Raw genomic sequence first — 17709 nt, 5'->3', positions numbered from 1 at the left:
GATTATTTGTGAACACAGCCATGCTAGCACTCTGGGCTGGCTACTAGTTTTATGCAAGGAGTCTGCAGTGGGAGCCTGTAAAAACAGCGCCAGGGCAAGCCTATACTGCTCTGTTGCCTTCACCCTCCCAGCACCAGAAACAGAGTCGGAGCAGGCCTATATTTCTCCATTGCCTCCCCCCCCAGCAGTTAAATTAAAATGAGATTACTTACTTTACTGGACTCCAGTCACTATCATGTGCAATTAGCCTCATCCAGCAAAGATTTGTATGGATGGGCCCCCAGCAAAGATTTGTATGGATGGGGCCCCATATTGGCCATGTTTGGAGGAGAGCAGGTCAACAACCATATATGGTCATATCACCTGATAAGTTTTTTTTAATTAAAATTTAATTAACACACACCCAGTAGGTGAAACCCTTCTGGGACATTGTAAAGCCCTAGAGTTTCATAAAATCCTGAGGGGAAAAAGCCTGGTTTAGGGTGATTATTATAAGTTGATGTTGCCTCAGAAATTTTTCTATTGCATTGTGGATGAGCCCCCTTCATAGGGGATATGTAGTTTGTTAGGAGGAGGTGACAGTGCCCATGCCTGCTTACTTACCTACCAATAAGAGATAGCTTTTGACCTTTAATATGGACTTTGGATCTAGTCTTGGGATGTTCAAAGATAAAAATACCTAGGTAACGTGCACTTCTTGGGTTCCATTTTGGTTTGGGAAAGCCATTGACCTATACCTGATATATTTGCAGCTGTGATCCTAAATGCAAAAAGAGGTACAAAATGGTGGTTAGGGGTGGCAATGTGTGGTGGTATACACTATAAAACTTTGACACACCATGGCAATGCTATGCCCTATTTTTTTCCATGAACCAGTATCAGTGATCACTGGTGGTGCTGAGGAAAGAGGGTGCTGGCAGGAACCTTGCTCAGCTGCAACCCAACCTGGATTCTGCCCTGTCCAAAGTATACAGCAAGTCCAAGCCCAAATAGCTTGCTAAAATGCAACAGAACATAAACCCAAAACAATATTGTTTTGATTCTTCTCTTCACTCAGAGGTAAGCATTCTGTCTTCTTTTCTTTAAAATATTTTCTTGTTCTGCTGTGTACAAATATCTAGGGAGATTATATCTTCCATCAGGACATTATTAAAAAGCAGTAACCCAAGAAGGGATTTCATACTCCTCTGAGGGTGGATAAATACTGAAAAAGAAGGGATGATATATTTTACAGTGATTTTAATTGTTCAGACCAATTACTGTGTCGTCTAATATCAACCTTCATGTTGACTTCTTGATGATGGGGATTTAAGAGACCAGCAGGACTTTGGAATCCACACCCTAGATAGCCAGGGGTGTTTCATGATAAGTTGGTCTTTTCCACTTAGACAATTGATAAGTTGGTCTTTCATGATAAGTTGGTCTTTTCCACTTAGACAATTAATGATAAATTGGTCTTTTCCACTTAGACAATTAATGATAAATTGGTCTTTTCCACTTAGACAATTGGCATTTTTACTCTTTAGCCCCTTATTCTTAGTTTATTATCAAGATGGGAAATGAACAAAAGCTGGTTTAAGGATTATACTACAAATCATGATAAAAGACTGTAGTTAAATGGGATGAATCCAGCCAGGATTTAAAATGTAAATATAATTTTGGATTACCATGCAAATAAAGATCAAAGGCTGTAGTTCAATGGGATTAATCCAGACAGCCTTTTGACCCAATTCTTTGCTTTATAACAAAAGGTGCAGCGGACTTAACTGGGGCGCTTTGTTGGTGGGTAGAGGGCGAGGGGAGGGAGCGGCGACTCCTGCAGCCAAAAGCTGCATTCTGGGCTGGTGTGCTGCGGCGGCAGCACGCATGGCGAAGGGGCGGGGCTTGGAGCATCGCTTTAGGACGCTGCCCGTTGCCTGTCCCGCCTCTTCGCCAGCCTGCAGAGCAAGCTACCCACCCACCCTCCCTTTGTTATTACAGTATTTTATTGTATTGTTGTTTATTGTCACAGCATGTTTTGCACAAGAGAATGAGCCTGTTTGAGGGGAGCCGGTGTGCCATCGGCCTCCCCGCGGGGACTGGGGCCTCCTTAAGGAGGTGGTGATAACGAGGCGCAAGCAAACCCTGTGGGGTAGGCTTGGATAGCTCGTTCATGACCAGATGACTCAGGAGATAACCAAGGATGTTTGCGCCCTTTGGCTTTCCAGCACGGGTCATCTCCCATGAATAGGCTGACCCACTGAGGAGACCCGTATTCCCAGCGGGGAAATTGCTGGGCTCCTCATGGATTGGCATGCAGGCGATGCAGTCAGCGGACTGTGTAGGTCAATTTCATTCCCTTGTTGCCTCCAACCCTCCGTTGGGTATTGATTAAAGGCTGTGGCCGTTTAAATGCCAACAAAAACTGACCTCTTTCCTGCCAGCTCATGTCCCATATATATTTTGGACATAGAGGTCTCATGATTCTCAGTGGAGTAATTTTGGGTGGTTGAAGCCCCCCCGCTTCTTTTTCAACAGAAGACAAACTGGTTGGATCTACCTCAACTATCAAAAAACCTTCTGGTACATAGATTGCTTCCTGGCTTAATTATGTGTTCTGTATCAAGAGAAACCGATCAATCTGGGAATTCTTTACATAGTTTCAAAACACAGAAAATCTAGAGATTAAGGATGAGCTACAAAGCAGCAGGGAACATTCTCCAGTAGAAATGATGAACAACTGTTGATGGATTATACAAACAGTGTACTGTATATTTTTAAAATAGTAGACAATCTCAGTCCCTAGAACCATGAAGTTTTCAGCATTCATTATAAGTTATAGATGTTGTCTTATTCCATACTTACTAATACCTTATTAACTTTGAATTTGAAGAAAAGTTGGCATTTCAAAATGGCTTTCATTCCCTTCTTCTTCCCACAATAGGCATATTGTGAGGTATGTGGGGCTGAGAGAGTTTTGACTGGTCCAGGGTCACCCAGTAGGCAGAATCTGGAGAAGTGGGGAATCAAACCCAGTTTTACAGATTACATTCCCCCACACTTAACCACTACATTATGAAGAAGAAGAAGAAGAAGAAGAAGAAGAGTTGGTTCTTATAGGCCGCTTTTCTCTACCTGAAGGAGGCTCAAAGCGGCTTACAGTCGCCTTCCCTTTCCTTTCCCCACAACAGACGGGTGAGATGGGTGAGGCTGAGAGAGCGCTGATATCACTGCTTGGTCAGAACAGCTTCATCAGTGCTGTAGCGAGCCCAAAGCCACCCAGCTGGTTGCATGTGGGGGAGTGCAGAATCGAACCCGGCATGCCAGATTAGAAGTCCACACTCCTAACTACTACACCAAACTGGCTCTCTATGCTGGCCCTATGGTGCTACTGCCATTTACCTCCATTTAATGTTACCAAAATATCAATCCTTCAGTATCAACCCAAAATTTCATCTAATTCAGAATCCTAGGCCCTCGATTTTACCTCCTTGAAAATATATGAATCCACGGGGAATTCAAAGTATCAAAACCATTGGTCCCTCTTGATAGTTAGGAACTCCAAAGGACATTTTGGTTCAGATTCCGCCTTCCCTTTATCAAAACAACACCTGATCCACAAAGCAGGAGAACCTCTGAAGAATGGTTCCATTCTTATGGAGTCTCCTTCATCAAACCCATCCTTTCTCTGAATGATATCTAAGGGAGTAATCCTAAGTGGATCTACTTAGGAGTAAGTACCAAAGTACCATTATATTCATTGGACCTTCCTCGCAGCAAAGTGGGTCCTATCCTCTTCTACCAATAGGAATCATTCCCCACTGACCATCTCCAGGTGCTGAGGTGTGGCTCTCCCTCCTGTGTTATGGGGCAGCCATGGCTAAACCCCACCGCTTCTACTGTCCCTTCATGCAGCATCTCCAGATGTTTAATCCCAGTAACAGAGGTTGCAAAACATTGTTAATGGACGTTTGTGGCCAACTTCCCATTGTGGCCTATAGCTCCGTTATAATATCCCAACACACTACCTTGAACTTGACCACTCTAGACTTATTTCTCCATTGGGTATGTTGGGTAGGGAAGGATACTCTTCCCATCAAAAGCCTTCTATGGAGCACCCTGGATCGTATGGGAAGGGGCACTGCTCAATAATAGGACCGTGGTTCTACTCCCAGCTGTTAATCCCACCTGGATTGTGGCTAACCGGGCAGATGACTGTTAACCTCTGTCAGGATGACCACTGCCACCTGCCAGTGCTATCTGGCCCCACCCCCCCAGACTGGTTGCTCTGCTAGAATATGCAGCACCTCTAGTGGAGGCTCCATCCATGGTAAGTCCCAAACTCTAATGGGTCTACAGGACTGTTTCTATCTGATGTCCTCAAACTGTGACAATATTTCTGAAGACCCCCCAAGTTTCAAGAAGTTTGGACCAGGGGGTCAAATTCTAGGGGCACCCAAATAGGTTGTTCCCAGTGGAGCCCCATTATATCCTATGGAGCTAAGACTAGACTAGAGACTCTTTTTCTCATCATAGGGGGAAATACCCTCCCCCAAAGGCCAGGGAGAAGGAGGGAACTTGAAATTCACCATTGATTTCAATGGTGCCCATTTTTTCGGCAGGACCCAAATCTGAAACAGCAGTTTTGGACAGGATTTAAATGGGCTGAAACAAGTTCCTCTGAACCCCAAACAATCTGAATTCTTTTGCAGGTGCAAACTGGTTCTCTATGCTGAAAAAGGCACAGCATGCTCTGCCCCATGAGATCTGGGCCTTGTGGGACGTTAGACAGTTCTACAGGGCTGGTTAAACAGAGCTGTTCTGCTGGGCTTCCAGTTGACATGGACATTAACATTTAGCCACTGAGTTGTCCATCAGGCAGTGCTCCTCAGTGAGGGTATTGTTAAGTGGACCTCCCTTTTCATACAAGAACACTACTAAAAACAAGAGTCACCATGTGATTTTAAAATGTTTTAAATTTATTCAATTTATTTGAAATCTTATTTTTGTATATTTTTAGAATACATGTGTATTACTGGCACTGTAATCTACCCTGAGACTTTTTGAGACAGGACACAGTAGAAGTCGAAACATCAATTTTTGGTGGGAAATGTGGTGTGTAGAAACAGAAAACACTGTGCAAATAAAAGTCAAAGTCTTAATTCATCGGTGAAATCAACTGAAATTCGCTAAGTTAATATGGATAGAGATGTTGTGGAAAAATGGATGGCAGAAAGCACCTGCATCCAATAATCTATTTCATGGTTTATTATGTTTCAGATTTGGATTTGAATAACAAGTGTGAAAACTGAAAAATTCTCCCTTTTTGAGATATAAATTTGAACACAAAGTTGGAAACGGACCAATAAAAAATCCAGTTCATCCATTGCTTAAATTATTCATTTTTGAAAGCTGATTTGCCCTTAGAAAGCAAGAACACAACTTAAAAAAAACTGTTCTTCTTTACATCCTCCATTCCACCTGTCTTTGTCCATGCAAGTCCCAGGATCCCCAACACGGCCTTTTTGGTGGTGGAATACCCTCCTTATTTTTTCCAACAGGAAAAATGCTTCAGTCTAATCCATATAAATGGAAATGCTATCCCTAACAGCATGAAGGAGAAACTTGACTCTGAGTATCCAAACACAGAGATGAAAGATTATATTCTTTCAAATGGACAACATTTGGCTAGAGCCCTTCTGAAGGCCACTTTTACCTCCCTGTTTCTCAAGCTGTATATCAGGGGGTTAATCAAAGGAGTCAGGACAGTATAGAAAAGAGAAAAGACTTTGTTGAGGTCTTGCAGGGTCTCAGTTTTGGGCAACATGTAAACAATCATTAGGGTTCCATAGAAAAGGGACACGACAATGAGGTGAGAGGAGCAGGTGGAAAAGGCCTTTTGCCTGCCGGAGGTAGATGGGATTCTAATAATGGCAGAGATGATGCAGCCGTACGATGTCAAGGTCAACAAGAATGGGGAGAGAGAAAACACAACAGCCAGGAAGAAAGTAAAAAACTTAATGGCATGTGTGTCACTGCAAGACAGTTCTAATATGGGGTCTAAGTCACAAAAGAAATGGTTGATTTCTGAAGGACCACAGAAAGTCAGTTGGTGCACTAAATATATAGTTATGGTAATAGCCATGGAACCATTTATCCAAGATGCAGCTACTAATTGGACACAAACCTTAGCATTCATAAGTACAGTATAAAGCAATGGCTTGCATATTGCCACATACCTATCATAAGACATTGCTGCTAGGAGATAACATTCCGAAGCTGCCAAGAAACCAAAGAAGTAATACTGGGTCATGCAGCCTGCGACAGAAATGGTTCCATGGCCCCCATGAAGCAGATTAGCCAACATCACAGGCAGGATAGTGGAGCTGTAGCAGGTCTCCAAGCAGGACAAGTTGCCCAGGAAGAAGTACATGGGGGTGTGCAGGTGATGGTCAACCACAACCAAAACCACAATGAAGATATTCCCTACCATGGTTATAGTGTAGATCACTAACAACAACAAAAAGAGAACCAAATGTTGATCCCCAAGGTCCCCAAAGCCCAGAAGAAGGAATTCAGTGACAGTGGTTTCATTTCTTTGTTCTTTGCTTCCCATGCTGTTAGATCAAATCTGTAAAGGCCAAAACAACAAGCATTATAAAACATTGGCTCTCTATGCTGAAAAAGGCACAGCATGCTCTGCCCCATGATATCTGTGACCTGCAGGACCTTAGACAGGTCTACAGGGCTGGTTAAACAGACCTGTTCCGCTGGGCCTCCAGCTGACATATTAACATTTAGCCACTGAGTAGTCCAGCAGGTAGTGCTCCTCAGCAGGTAGTGCTCCTACTACTAAAAACAAGAGTCGCCGTGTGATTTTGAAATGTTTTATCTATATTCAATTGACCAGTGAAATCAACTGAAGCTCGCTAAGACCGTTTACGCACTGGGAACTTCACTGCCCCAGCTCCCATGCAGGAGCACAAATCTGGGCCACATGAGGTCACCAGGCCAAATGCTCCCCCATGTGGGTGCAGGAAGAGGTGGGGCAACCTGCCATGACTAAAATTCCACCCTGCAGCCTGGCATGAAACCTGCAGTGCATAAACGGTCTAAGAGAAGATGGATAGAAATCTTGTAGAAAAACTGATCACAAAAAGCACACACATCCGATAATCTAATTCACTGTTTATGTAAGATTATGTCTTCCATAATAAACCCAAAACTGTCGGCATTATTTTTACAGGTGCACAGCCCTAATAACAACAAAACTTTACTGTGGTGAAAATCAGATACTAAAATGTTGGTAAATAGAGGAAGACATGTTTAGCAAGTGCTGTGGCTCAGTGGAAGGCACTGTGGGCTGGATCAAACTAGCTTTTTCACCCAGCCCAAAACGCACATGTTTTTTGTCCACATATCCATTTTGATGCCCTGAATAACCATTTTTGACAGTCTGACAGCCAATTTGGGCAGTCATGTCAGCAGAGAAGCTACTTGGACCTATGATATTCATGCTGAAGATCATTAATGCTGGAAAAAATCCTTCTCTATTTGAAAAGGTTCTTATTTATGAGATTAATCCACAACTAGTGTATTATAGCGACACTGGGGGTTGCTGACAGACTGCTAGTTTTCTCTGCCAACTCTTGTTGTATGGTCAAGGGGATCCAGCACCCTTGCTGGTGACATCAGGAGATGGCTATAGAGACAAAATCTGTTTACAATATCCAGGCTTAACTATCCACAATAGCGTAATTTTGAATGAAGCATTGATTCAAGGAGTTTTTATTTATATCCCACCTTTCATCCCACATCCCAAAGTGGCCAATAACAGATTTAAAGGAATTAAAAGAAAGCACAATTGAAGGCACAGAAATATGAAAAGTATTAAGGATTTATTTATTTATTTATTTACTTACTTATTTATTTATTTATTTATTATCTTGATTAGTACATCGCTGTATTTCCTAGGAACCCGCAGCGGTTCACAGAATAAAACATTAAAAGATATTAAAACCCCCATAAAATCCCGATTACTATAGACAAGCAAGTGGTCAAAAACATATTTCAACAATCTATCCTATCCCACCTCATTCATACGGAGGCTGAGTCTTCTTCCATTGGGAGTGAATATGTGCAGATCTAACAGACTCTAATAGACTGACCAAGAGTGCTTGCACTCGAAAGCTCACGCCTTGAATAAATCTTTGTTGGTCTTAAAGGTGTTACTGGATTTTATTGTTCTACTTCAGACCAACATGGCTACTCGTTTGCATTTAGACTCTAATAGATTTTGGGAAGGGGTCCTTGAGAGAAACACCAGGAGTCTTCCCTGGTCTCAACCAATAAAAACACTAAAAGACAGCAATTCCATCCGTTCCTTTCCCAAAACTGACTGAATATTTGTGAACTTTCATAGGATTATAGGTACATGGAAAATCCACTCACACCCAGTTTGGGAAGATGACCTCTCCTTCTTGTTACTTACCGCATTTTTTAAAATGCTCATAGCGGTGGGTTTCCATCCATGGTTCTGTTCTGGAAAGAGTCAGGCTTTCTTTTTCTTCTCACGACCTCCATTCTTCCTGGGAATGAGTTTTTGTTTCAGCTTTGTTTCTGCCTTATATTATTGACCTGGATGATTCTGTTGCTACCTCATTATCTCCCTCCCTTCCCACAGGAGAAGTAAACAGTCGCTTAGACATTCTAGTGACACTTTTGGTTTCTGAGGTGAGACCCAGGATTTATAATTTCTGGCTCTAGGGAGCCCCTTGCCAAAGGACAGAACTTCAGTTGATCTCAGAAGATAGGAGAAGCCACTGTGGGGCTCACAGTGCCAGGTGGCCTAGAGGGACCAAGGAAGCTTGGTACTCCAGGTGGCCACTTCCATTGAATAGGATCCCAGTGGCAAGGGGAGCTGCATTCCTGACAGAGAATTGCTGCGGGCTCCCCAGGGTGCTGCTGGGGTTTGGTTTCTAGTGGTCGGCAGACCACAAGCCAGGCTCCATATCCCATGACATGTCAACACTCCTGCAGAGTTAATAATAAAGCTGTGGCCTTGTTTCAGCCAACTGAAATGTGTGCACATCTTCTTTGAACCCAAGATGCTATCCTGCAAGTCAGCTTGGTGAACCCCCTTTAAATGCAGAGCATTTACACTCGCATGGCTCAATGCTTTTGCATCTAAGGTGTTACAAGGGAGATTTTCTAAGACTCCCTTCGAAAATAGAATATGTCATTGCGAACTAATTAGTTTTAAAATCTATTATCGATCAAGGCAAAACCTCAAATAAACCCTAACCACAGTTTGTATGAGAGAACAAGCAGCATTAGTCATTTCTGTTTGCCACTTGTAAGGTCTTTAGGAACTCAGATCTGTCCTATTGTGGTCAAGAAAGTGTTCTGAGTGGATAAGTGAACATGGGTGTAGGGTGATTATTATAAGATGATAGTGCCACAGATATTTTCCTACTGCATTGAGGGTGGGCCCTCTTCAAGGGGGATATGTAGTTTGTTAGGAGGAGGTGACAGTGTCCATGCCTGCTGACTTACCTACCAAATGAGAGATCGCTTTTGACTTTTGAATGTGGACTTTGGATCTAGTCTTGGGATGTTCAAAGATACCTATGTAGTGTGCACTTCTTGGGTTCCATTTTGGTTTGGGAAAGCCATCAACCTGTACCTGATTTGGTTGCAGCTGTGATCTTAGTTGCAAAAATAGGTGCAACATGGTGGTTGGGAGTGGCAATGTGTGATAGTACACACTATAAAACATTGGCACACCATGGCAGTGCTATGCCCTATTTTTTCCCATGCACCAGTATGAATGATCACTGATGGTGCTGAGAAGGGTGTGTGTGTGTACTAGCAGGAACCTTGCTCAGCCCCACTCCAACCTGGATTCTGCCCTGTCTGTATTACAGTGAGTCCAAGTCAAAGGATCTTGCTAAAATTCAACAGAAAATATTGCTTTAGGATGCTTAGGGCTGATCCTGCATTGAGCAGGGGGTTGGAGTAGATGGCCTGTATGGCCCCTTCCAACTCTATGATTCTATGATTCTATTGTTTTGATTCTTCTCTCCACCCATAGGTAAGCATTCTGTCTTCTTTTCTTTAAAATAGTTTCTTGTTCTCCTGTGTACTAATATCTAGGGATATTATGTCTTCCACCAGGACATTTTCCACCAGCGGCTTCATACTCCTGTGAAGATGAATAAATACTGAAAGAAGGGGTGATGTATTTTATAATGACTCTGATTGTTCAGACCAATTACTGTGTCGTCTAATATCAACCTTCATGTTGACTTCTTGATGATGAGGATTTAAGAGACCAGCGGGACACTGGAATCCGCACCCTAGATTGCCTGAGCTGTTTCATGGTAAGTCAGTCTTTTCCACTTAGATTTGTATAAAAAGGCAGAGTTGAAGCTTCAACACCACAAAGTCTCCAAGTAACAACTCCAAGTAACAACTGTTCACTCTTTAGCCCCTTAGTCTTAGAGTATGATAAAGCTGGGAAATAAAAAGCTTTTCTTTTCTTTTTTTGCCCAGAGGAGTCACAAAGCAACTTACAATCACCTACCATTCCTTTCACTACAACAGACACCCTGTTAGGTAGGTGAGGTTGAGAGAGCTCTGAGATAACTGACTGGCCCAAGGTAAACCATCTGGCTGTATGTGGAGGAGTGTGGAACCAACCCGGTTCTCTTGTCCTTAAAATAGGTTTTTCTTTTTGTACTCATGTGTGTAAATATCTCAGGATATTTTGTCTTCTGTGAAAAAATTTCAAAAAAATAATAACCAAAGAAGATGTTTCATGCTTCTCTTAAGTTGGATGAATTCTGAAATAAGAGGCGATGTATTTTACAAGGACTCTGATTGTTCAGACTGATTACTGCAGCCTCTTGTATCGGCCCCCAGGTCGTCTTCTTGATGCTGGAGGTTTACGAGACCAGCAGGACCTTATGATTTGCATCCTAAATAGGCAGACCTATTTCACGGTAAGTTGGGAACCTAAATGTTGAGCTGCAGAAAAAGTTTTATAATTTAAAATGCACTTGACATTAGGGCTTGCTGTGTGGTTAAGAATCTGTAAGTGGTTAAGAATCTCCCACAAATATGTGTTGTATAAATGTTGTCTAATATGGAGACCACACTTTGAAATATTATTCAAAAGACCACCACTCTCATTCTAAAGTACCTGGCTCTCATTCTAAAGTCCTTTCTCATTTATATAACATATATTAGTTGGAGAATCAGCTTATAAGTGCATTTTAAAGGAAGAACCTTAAGATCATAGAATCATAGAGTTGGAAGGGGCCATACAGGCCATCTAGTCCAACCCCCTGCTCAACGCAGGATCTGCCCAAACATATCTGGTCCTACTTCCATGTGTTCTAGTCGATTGTATTATACAGGATGTAATGGAGATTTTAGCAGTGTTTTCAACTTTTATTATCTGCACCTGATTATAATAACGATTTGTTTTTTTTAATATAAAACTTTTTCTTCAGCTCAATCCTTAGGTTCCTAACTTGTCTTCTCAGGTTGGGTTTTTGTTTCCCTTTTTGGTTTTGTACTATTTCATGGTAAATCAGTCTTTTTCACTCAGAAAAAAGGGAAAAGTTTCCCTTATACAAGGGAAAAAAAGGCAAAGTTTCAATGCCATAAAGTTTTCATGAGACAAATGGCATTTCCACTCTTTAGCCTTTCATTCTGAGACTATGATCAAGCTGGAAGATTCACAGGAAGGAGCAATTCAATGCATTTTGCACTATGCATGTCCATGTACGTCCATAAGCCCTACAAAAAAAGGATGAGGAACATGGGAATGTTCAGTCTAGAGAAAAGGGGGTTGCAGGAGGGGGCACAATTGCACTTCTTAAATATTTGAAAGTTTGTCATTCCGAGGAAGGAGAGAAACTGTTCCTGCTAGCAGCAGAGGATAGAACTTGGAGTTATGGGTTTACATTATGCACAGAGAAGTTCCAGTTGGATATTTAGATTTTTTTTATTTACAAAGTAGTTCAACAGTGGAATAGGCTGCCTAAGGAGGTTTTAAACTCCTCTTTATGGGCAGTCTTCAAGCAGTGGCTGAATGAACATTTGTTAGGGACACTTTAGGCTAATCCTGCATTGAACAGAAGTTTGGACTAGATGTCCTATATGGCCCCTTTCAACTATATAAGCTGAAAATCTTAGAGGGGACTGGAGTGTTTCAGTATAAACATTAGACTGTTGGATAAGCATAGCTGACTGCCAAATGCTTTTAGAAAGACATGAAAGGAAATAATTAGAGGAGACCTTCTTCATCTCTGAACTATCCAAGAGTAGGGACATCTCACACTACCTTTGCAGATGTCTGATCTACAGTCTGACATCCAAGGGTCACTAAACCTATAGTCTGATGTATACTTACTTGAGATTACCACTTTGTAGAACTTACTGATGAGTAAGCATTGAACTGTATAGAATCCACTGGATTTGACACATGGTTGGACATTCTTAAATTTTAATGCAAATAAAGCAAATTGGTTCCATTATTATCAAGTTAATGACCCTGGTTGGGATCAGCCAGTTTTTACAAAGTCTTGCTTAACACCGGTCTTTATTACAGCCGTTGTCATACTAGGCTTTGTTCCACGTGTGTTCCACAATTCCAGATAGTGAGGTATAAGGAGATAGATATAATTGGAGAGTTCTGTTCTAAGTCTCAAATGTCATCTGGTTTGCTTTCCATACTGAGTGTTTTATCAGCTTTTTTCCTCCTCATAATGTACTCTTCTCACTGCTAACATGCAGATCCCATCATTCCTGGCCTTTTAAGGTTGCTCAAAAAGCATGCCTACTTTTTCACTACCAGAAAAGCTGGTTGGATCCAGAGACTTTCATTTTGTACATTACGTGGGATTCAGCTTCCTTCTAAAACCAGGATAACATTTCTTTCAATATGGTTTTGCTAACCTCTTGACGGCAATAACTAAATCATGTGAAAAATAAAATGGTTATCACATTGATACAGATCTTGTATTACAAACTGGGGTCTAAATAGCTAGAAAAGTCCGTTATTTGTATAGCTTTTCCTTTGATTTAAGTTGCCCTCTCCCTTTTCTTCGTTTTCTTTCTCTAGCATGTGGGATTTTGCCTGCATACCACTGTGCCAAACACAACATGAAGTAAATCAAACAAGAATTATGGAATTCATTCTCCTAGGATTTGGGACTGCCCCAGAGGCCCAGATTCCACTCCTATTGCTGCTTTTTGTGATTTATATTATGACTATCAGTGGGAACCTCTTGATTGTTGTGCTTGTTGTATCAGATGAGCATCTTCACACTCCAATGTACTACTTCTTGGGCAACTTGTCTTGCTTGGAGACCTTCTACAGCTCAGCCATCCTTCCCAGGGTGTTGTATAGTCTCTTGACAGGGGACAGGTCTATTTCATTCAAAGGTTGTGTCTCCCAGTTTTATTTCTTTGGCATCCTTGTCTCAACAGAGTGTTTCCTGCTTGCTGCCATGTCTGTTGATCGCTACTTAGCCATATGTAAGCCACTGCATTATTCTGCTCTCATGAATGATAAGCTATGTGTTCAGCTAGCTGTTGGTTCTTGGATGGGTGGCTGGCTGGCTATCACCATCACTACCTCTTTCATGTCCCAGCTAGTGTTTTGTGGTCCCAATGAGATGGACCACTTCTTTTGTGATTTTGCCCCAATGGTCAGTCTGTCCTGCAGCGACACCAGGACAATAGAGGTCTTGAGTTTCATATTGTCATCTGTATGTGCTTTTCCACCTTTCTTGTTGACTTTGGCAACCTATGTTTGCATCATCAGTTCTATCTTGAGGATCCCATCTACCTCAGGAAGGCAGAAGGCTTTCTCTACCTGCTCCTCTCACCTCCTAGTGGTGACCATTTTTTATGGCACTCTGATCATTGTCTATGTCTTGCCAAACTCTACCACTCTAAGGGACATGAACAAAGTGTTTTCTCTCCTGTACACCATATTGACTCCTCTTGCTAACCCCCTTATATACAGCCTAAGAAACAAAGAAGTGAAGGAAGCATTGAAGAACAGTGTCAGTAAATTTTACAGAAATGTAAGAATATGAGAGGAGCTCTACTAAATATGATCAGGGATTCATCTAGTCTAGCTCCTCAATCATTCATCCAAGAATATGATTCAGAAAACCTAGAAGCATATGAACAGAGACTAAGGCCCATTCTGCACAGGTTAAATGTAGAAGGAGTGTGGCAAATTGTAAACGCTACTAATTTGCAGTTATGCACGACGTTGCAAACAATCTGCCACATTCCTGAAACAGACCCGCGAAAAGCGCTTTGTTGTAGCGCTTCCAGGGAAATCCCAAAAAGTGGATTCACCCTCTGGAAAGCACTACATTCTTGCAAACAATCTGCAACACTAGCGAAAAAGTTCTGTGAGTTACCATTGTTGCGGTTTCAGCAAAGTCCCTCCCCCTGGCTCTCTCCTCTGAACTTCCGGCAAAGCGATCGCCATTTTTGTTCTTGGAGCAAGCGGAGAGCAACGAGCCGACGAGCCTTCATTCACCCAGCGAGGCTTCTCCGGCTGCAGTCCCTCCACAGAGCTGCTTTAAAGCTTCCCTCAAGTCACCAAGCCCAACACAGCTCCATTTGCAAGTTCCCTTTATTTTCAGCTGAAAATCTCGCCTGTACATGGGGAGGGGATTTTTTTTTCACTCGGGGGAGCGTGGCAATGATGAAACGGCAGCTCACACGCCAGCTGCCAGCTAGATGGGTCTCTACGTTAGGAGGAAACAAGGAATCAAGGAATCAAGGCATATTCGTTGCAACGTGTTTTTTTTTTTAACCTGTTCTTAAAGGGAAAGGGGCTTTTCCAGAGCATGGTAACAACTGCCCATTGGCTGCTCATTTGATTGACGGCCAGGGGCGGGACAAAGCACGTGAAAAATCACTTCCTTTCTAGCGATTTTTGGCGAGACTGGAAACGTGTGGGAAACTATTGAAACACAACTGGATTCCACTACAAAGGCAGGTATGCATTACGCCAAATTCCACTATTTTAAATTCTGTTATTTCTTTCTGTAAGCAATTTGCCACATTGATCCTTGTGCGGAATGGGCCTAAATTTTCCTCCCTTTATTGTTCTACCAGTAAACCTGCATTTAAAGATGTACTGCCTCTGAACATGGGGGTTCTGTTTAGAGATATAGGAAATAATATATTTTATTCCGACAATTAAACAATAGCTAAGATGTTACATGATATTTATTGAAACCCAGCTAGATATTTAGATGTCTAGATAGACAGTTAGTGAAAGTCAGCAAACTTATAAACATTTTCCCCCTATCCACTTAGCAGACTCAAATACATCATGTTATGGGGTTTACTGTTTAATTGAAGACTGACTGACATAGTTATTATTAATCCACATGAGCAAGAAAATATGACTAAGTATATAGGAGGAACCACACTAAATATTACCAGGGATCGATCAAGTCCAGTTTCCTGTTTCCCATATTTACCAAGTAGATCTTTAATAAAGTTCACAAAGAAGGATACAGAGGCTAAAGTTTCCTCCCCTTATTACTCAACAAACAACCTGTATTCATTCTGCTTCTGAACATAGAAGTACTATTTAGCAATGTAGGGCATTAGACTATGGGATTATTATTTTGACAATATTATAATAATTTAGAGATGAAATCATACATTCAATGAAACACAGCTAACTAATAAACATTGCCTTTTTCACTAACCAAACCAATACCTATCATGTTATGTTGTTTATTGTTGATGTGGAAACACATCTTATAGCATGCTATAGAAATTGTCCCAGATGTGACATCCATCTGTCCTTCTTCCACAAGTATGACATAAGAGGCAGTGAGGCAGCTGGCAGGAAGGTGGCCAGTGGTGGTGGTAGAAGTGGTGGCAACAGAAGCAACTGTCGAGTTCATGGCAGAGGCCCTGGCATTGGCCCCAGTATTGGCAGCAGTGGTGGTGGCAGAATGAGTGGCCCTCAGTGCAGCTGAGGCCCATTACTGGGTACTAAGGTCATCCACCAGCAAAGTGAGCTATCAGCACAGTTGTGGTCCAGGGCCAAGCACTGAAGATGGGTGGTGGTAACACATGGAGTGGGGCTGAGCACAGTCATGGGTTAGGGCTGGAGCTGGGCACAAAAGATGGGCAGTAGAGGATTGAGTGGGGATCAGCACCAGCCCTGGCTAGCTGCTGCAGCACCCATTAATGTGTTTCAACATAATGGGTGAAAATTTGTTTGTCGCTATTTTTTTTTAAATGTTAAGACTGACCAACACAATAACACTCCTTAGAAATAAATATGACTGAAGCGGCTTACAGTAGCCTTCCCATTCCTCTCCCCACAACAGACACCCTGTGAAGTGGGTGAGGCTGAGAGAGCCCTGATATCACTGTTCAGTCAGAACAGTTTTATCAGTGCCGTGGTGAGCCCAAGGTCACCCAGCTGGTTGCATGTGGGGAGCGCAGAATCGAACCTGGCATGCCAGATTAGAAGTCCGCACTCCTAACCACTACACCAAAGTGGCTCTCCAGAGGCAGAGGAGCTGGCTTTGCTCCCTCTGGTGGTGCACTGTCCTGTGGCTGCCACTATGAATGCTGAGACCTGTAGTCTCGATCTCCCAAGCAGCGTCTTTCTTCAGTGCTCTTCCCCCACAGCACCAATGGCCCCCTCATCGATCTTCAGGTGCTATTCTCGTGTATTTTGCTTCATAAATGAATTATTTAAACTACCAAAGATCTTTTCTTTTTGGTTTTCACTTTTTTGTTAAAATGTATATTTTGACAGGGAAGAATTTTTTGATTGTAATGTTTGTTTTTAAAATCTGACTCATAGACAACTGGATGGGGGATACGCTTCTAGGTAACACTGTGTGTGAACGAGACCTTGGGGTACTTGTGGATTGTAAATTAAACGTGAGCAGCCAGTGTGATGCAGCAGTAAAAAAGCCAAATGCCATTTTGGGCTGTATCAACAAGGGCATTACATTAAAATCACAAGATGTCATAGGCCCATTGTATACGGCACTGGTCAGACCACACCTGGAGTACTGTGTGCAGTTCTGGAGGCCTCACTTCAAGAAGGACGTAGACAAAATTGAAAGGGTACAGAGGAGAGCAACGAGGATGATCTGGGGCCAAGGGACCAAGCCCTATGAAGATCAGTTGAGGGACTTGGGAATGTTCAGCCTGGAGAAAAGGGGGCTGAGAAGGGACATGATAGCCCTCTTTAAGTATTTGAAAGGTTGTCACTTGGAGGAGGGCAGGATGCTGTTTCCGTTGGCTGCAGAGGAGAGGACACGTTTAAACTACAAGTACAACGATATAGGCTAGATATCAGGAAAAGATTTTTCACCGTCAGAGTAGTTCAGCAGTGGAATAGGCTGCCTAAGGAGGTGGTGAACTCCCCCTCACTGGCAGTCTTCAAGCAAAGGTTGGATACACACTTTTCTTGGATGCTTTAGGATGCTTAGGGCTGATCCTGCGTTGATCAGGGGGTTGGACTAGATGGCCTATATGGCCCCTTCTAACTCTATGATTCTATGATTCTATGAGTCTACAATGCTTATTTCAATAGACAATAAATGATTGTTAATTAAATTTGATTTTCTGTCACCAGTTTTCCTACAATATTTCTATCTATCTTCTCTAAGCTGACTTCAGTGGATTTCATTAATTCCAAACTTT

At 42.3% G+C, this 17709-nt stretch overlaps 2 protein-coding genes across 2 annotated transcripts; one reads left to right on the top strand and one right to left on the bottom strand.

Annotated features, from left to right (window-relative positions):
* Positions 1-5638: 5638 nt before the first annotated feature.
* On the bottom strand, positions 5639-6595 carry LOC143826379 (olfactory receptor 2AP1-like). Its single transcript, XM_077315158.1, has one exon. It carries the CDS (start codon positions 6593-6595, stop codon positions 5639-5641), a length of 957 nt encoding a protein of 318 aa, XP_077171273.1.
* Positions 6596-10838: 4243 nt separating this feature from the next.
* Positions 10839-16936, top strand: LOC143825503 (olfactory receptor 2AP1-like). The gene is made up of 4 exons (XM_077313529.1): positions 10839-10982; positions 12645-12652; positions 13112-14068; positions 16891-16936. Exons 1-4 carry the CDS (start codon positions 10839-10841, stop codon positions 16934-16936), a joined length of 1155 nt encoding a protein of 384 aa, XP_077169644.1.
* Positions 16937-17709: the final 773 nt, after the last annotated feature.

The sequence above is a fragment of the Paroedura picta genome, chromosome 16 (assembly GCF_049243985.1).
Source record: "Paroedura picta isolate Pp20150507F chromosome 16, Ppicta_v3.0, whole genome shotgun sequence".
NCBI lineage: Eukaryota > Metazoa > Chordata > Lepidosauria > Squamata > Gekkonidae > Paroedura > Paroedura picta.
This window is presented reverse-complemented; position numbering and strand designations above follow the sequence as displayed.

Coding starts and splice junctions, on each gene's coding strand:
- LOC143825503 (XM_077313529.1), top strand. CDS start 10,839: ATGTATTTTACAAGGACTCTGATTGTTCAGACTGATTACTGCAGCCTC. Junction 14,069..16,890: donor TTGAAGAACAGTGTCAGTAA/ATTTTACAGAAA, acceptor CTTCTAGGTAAC/ACTGTGTGTGAACGAGACCT.
- LOC143826379 (XM_077315158.1), bottom strand. CDS start 6,595: ATGGGAAGCAAAGAACAAAGAAATGAAACCACTGTCACTGAATTCCTT.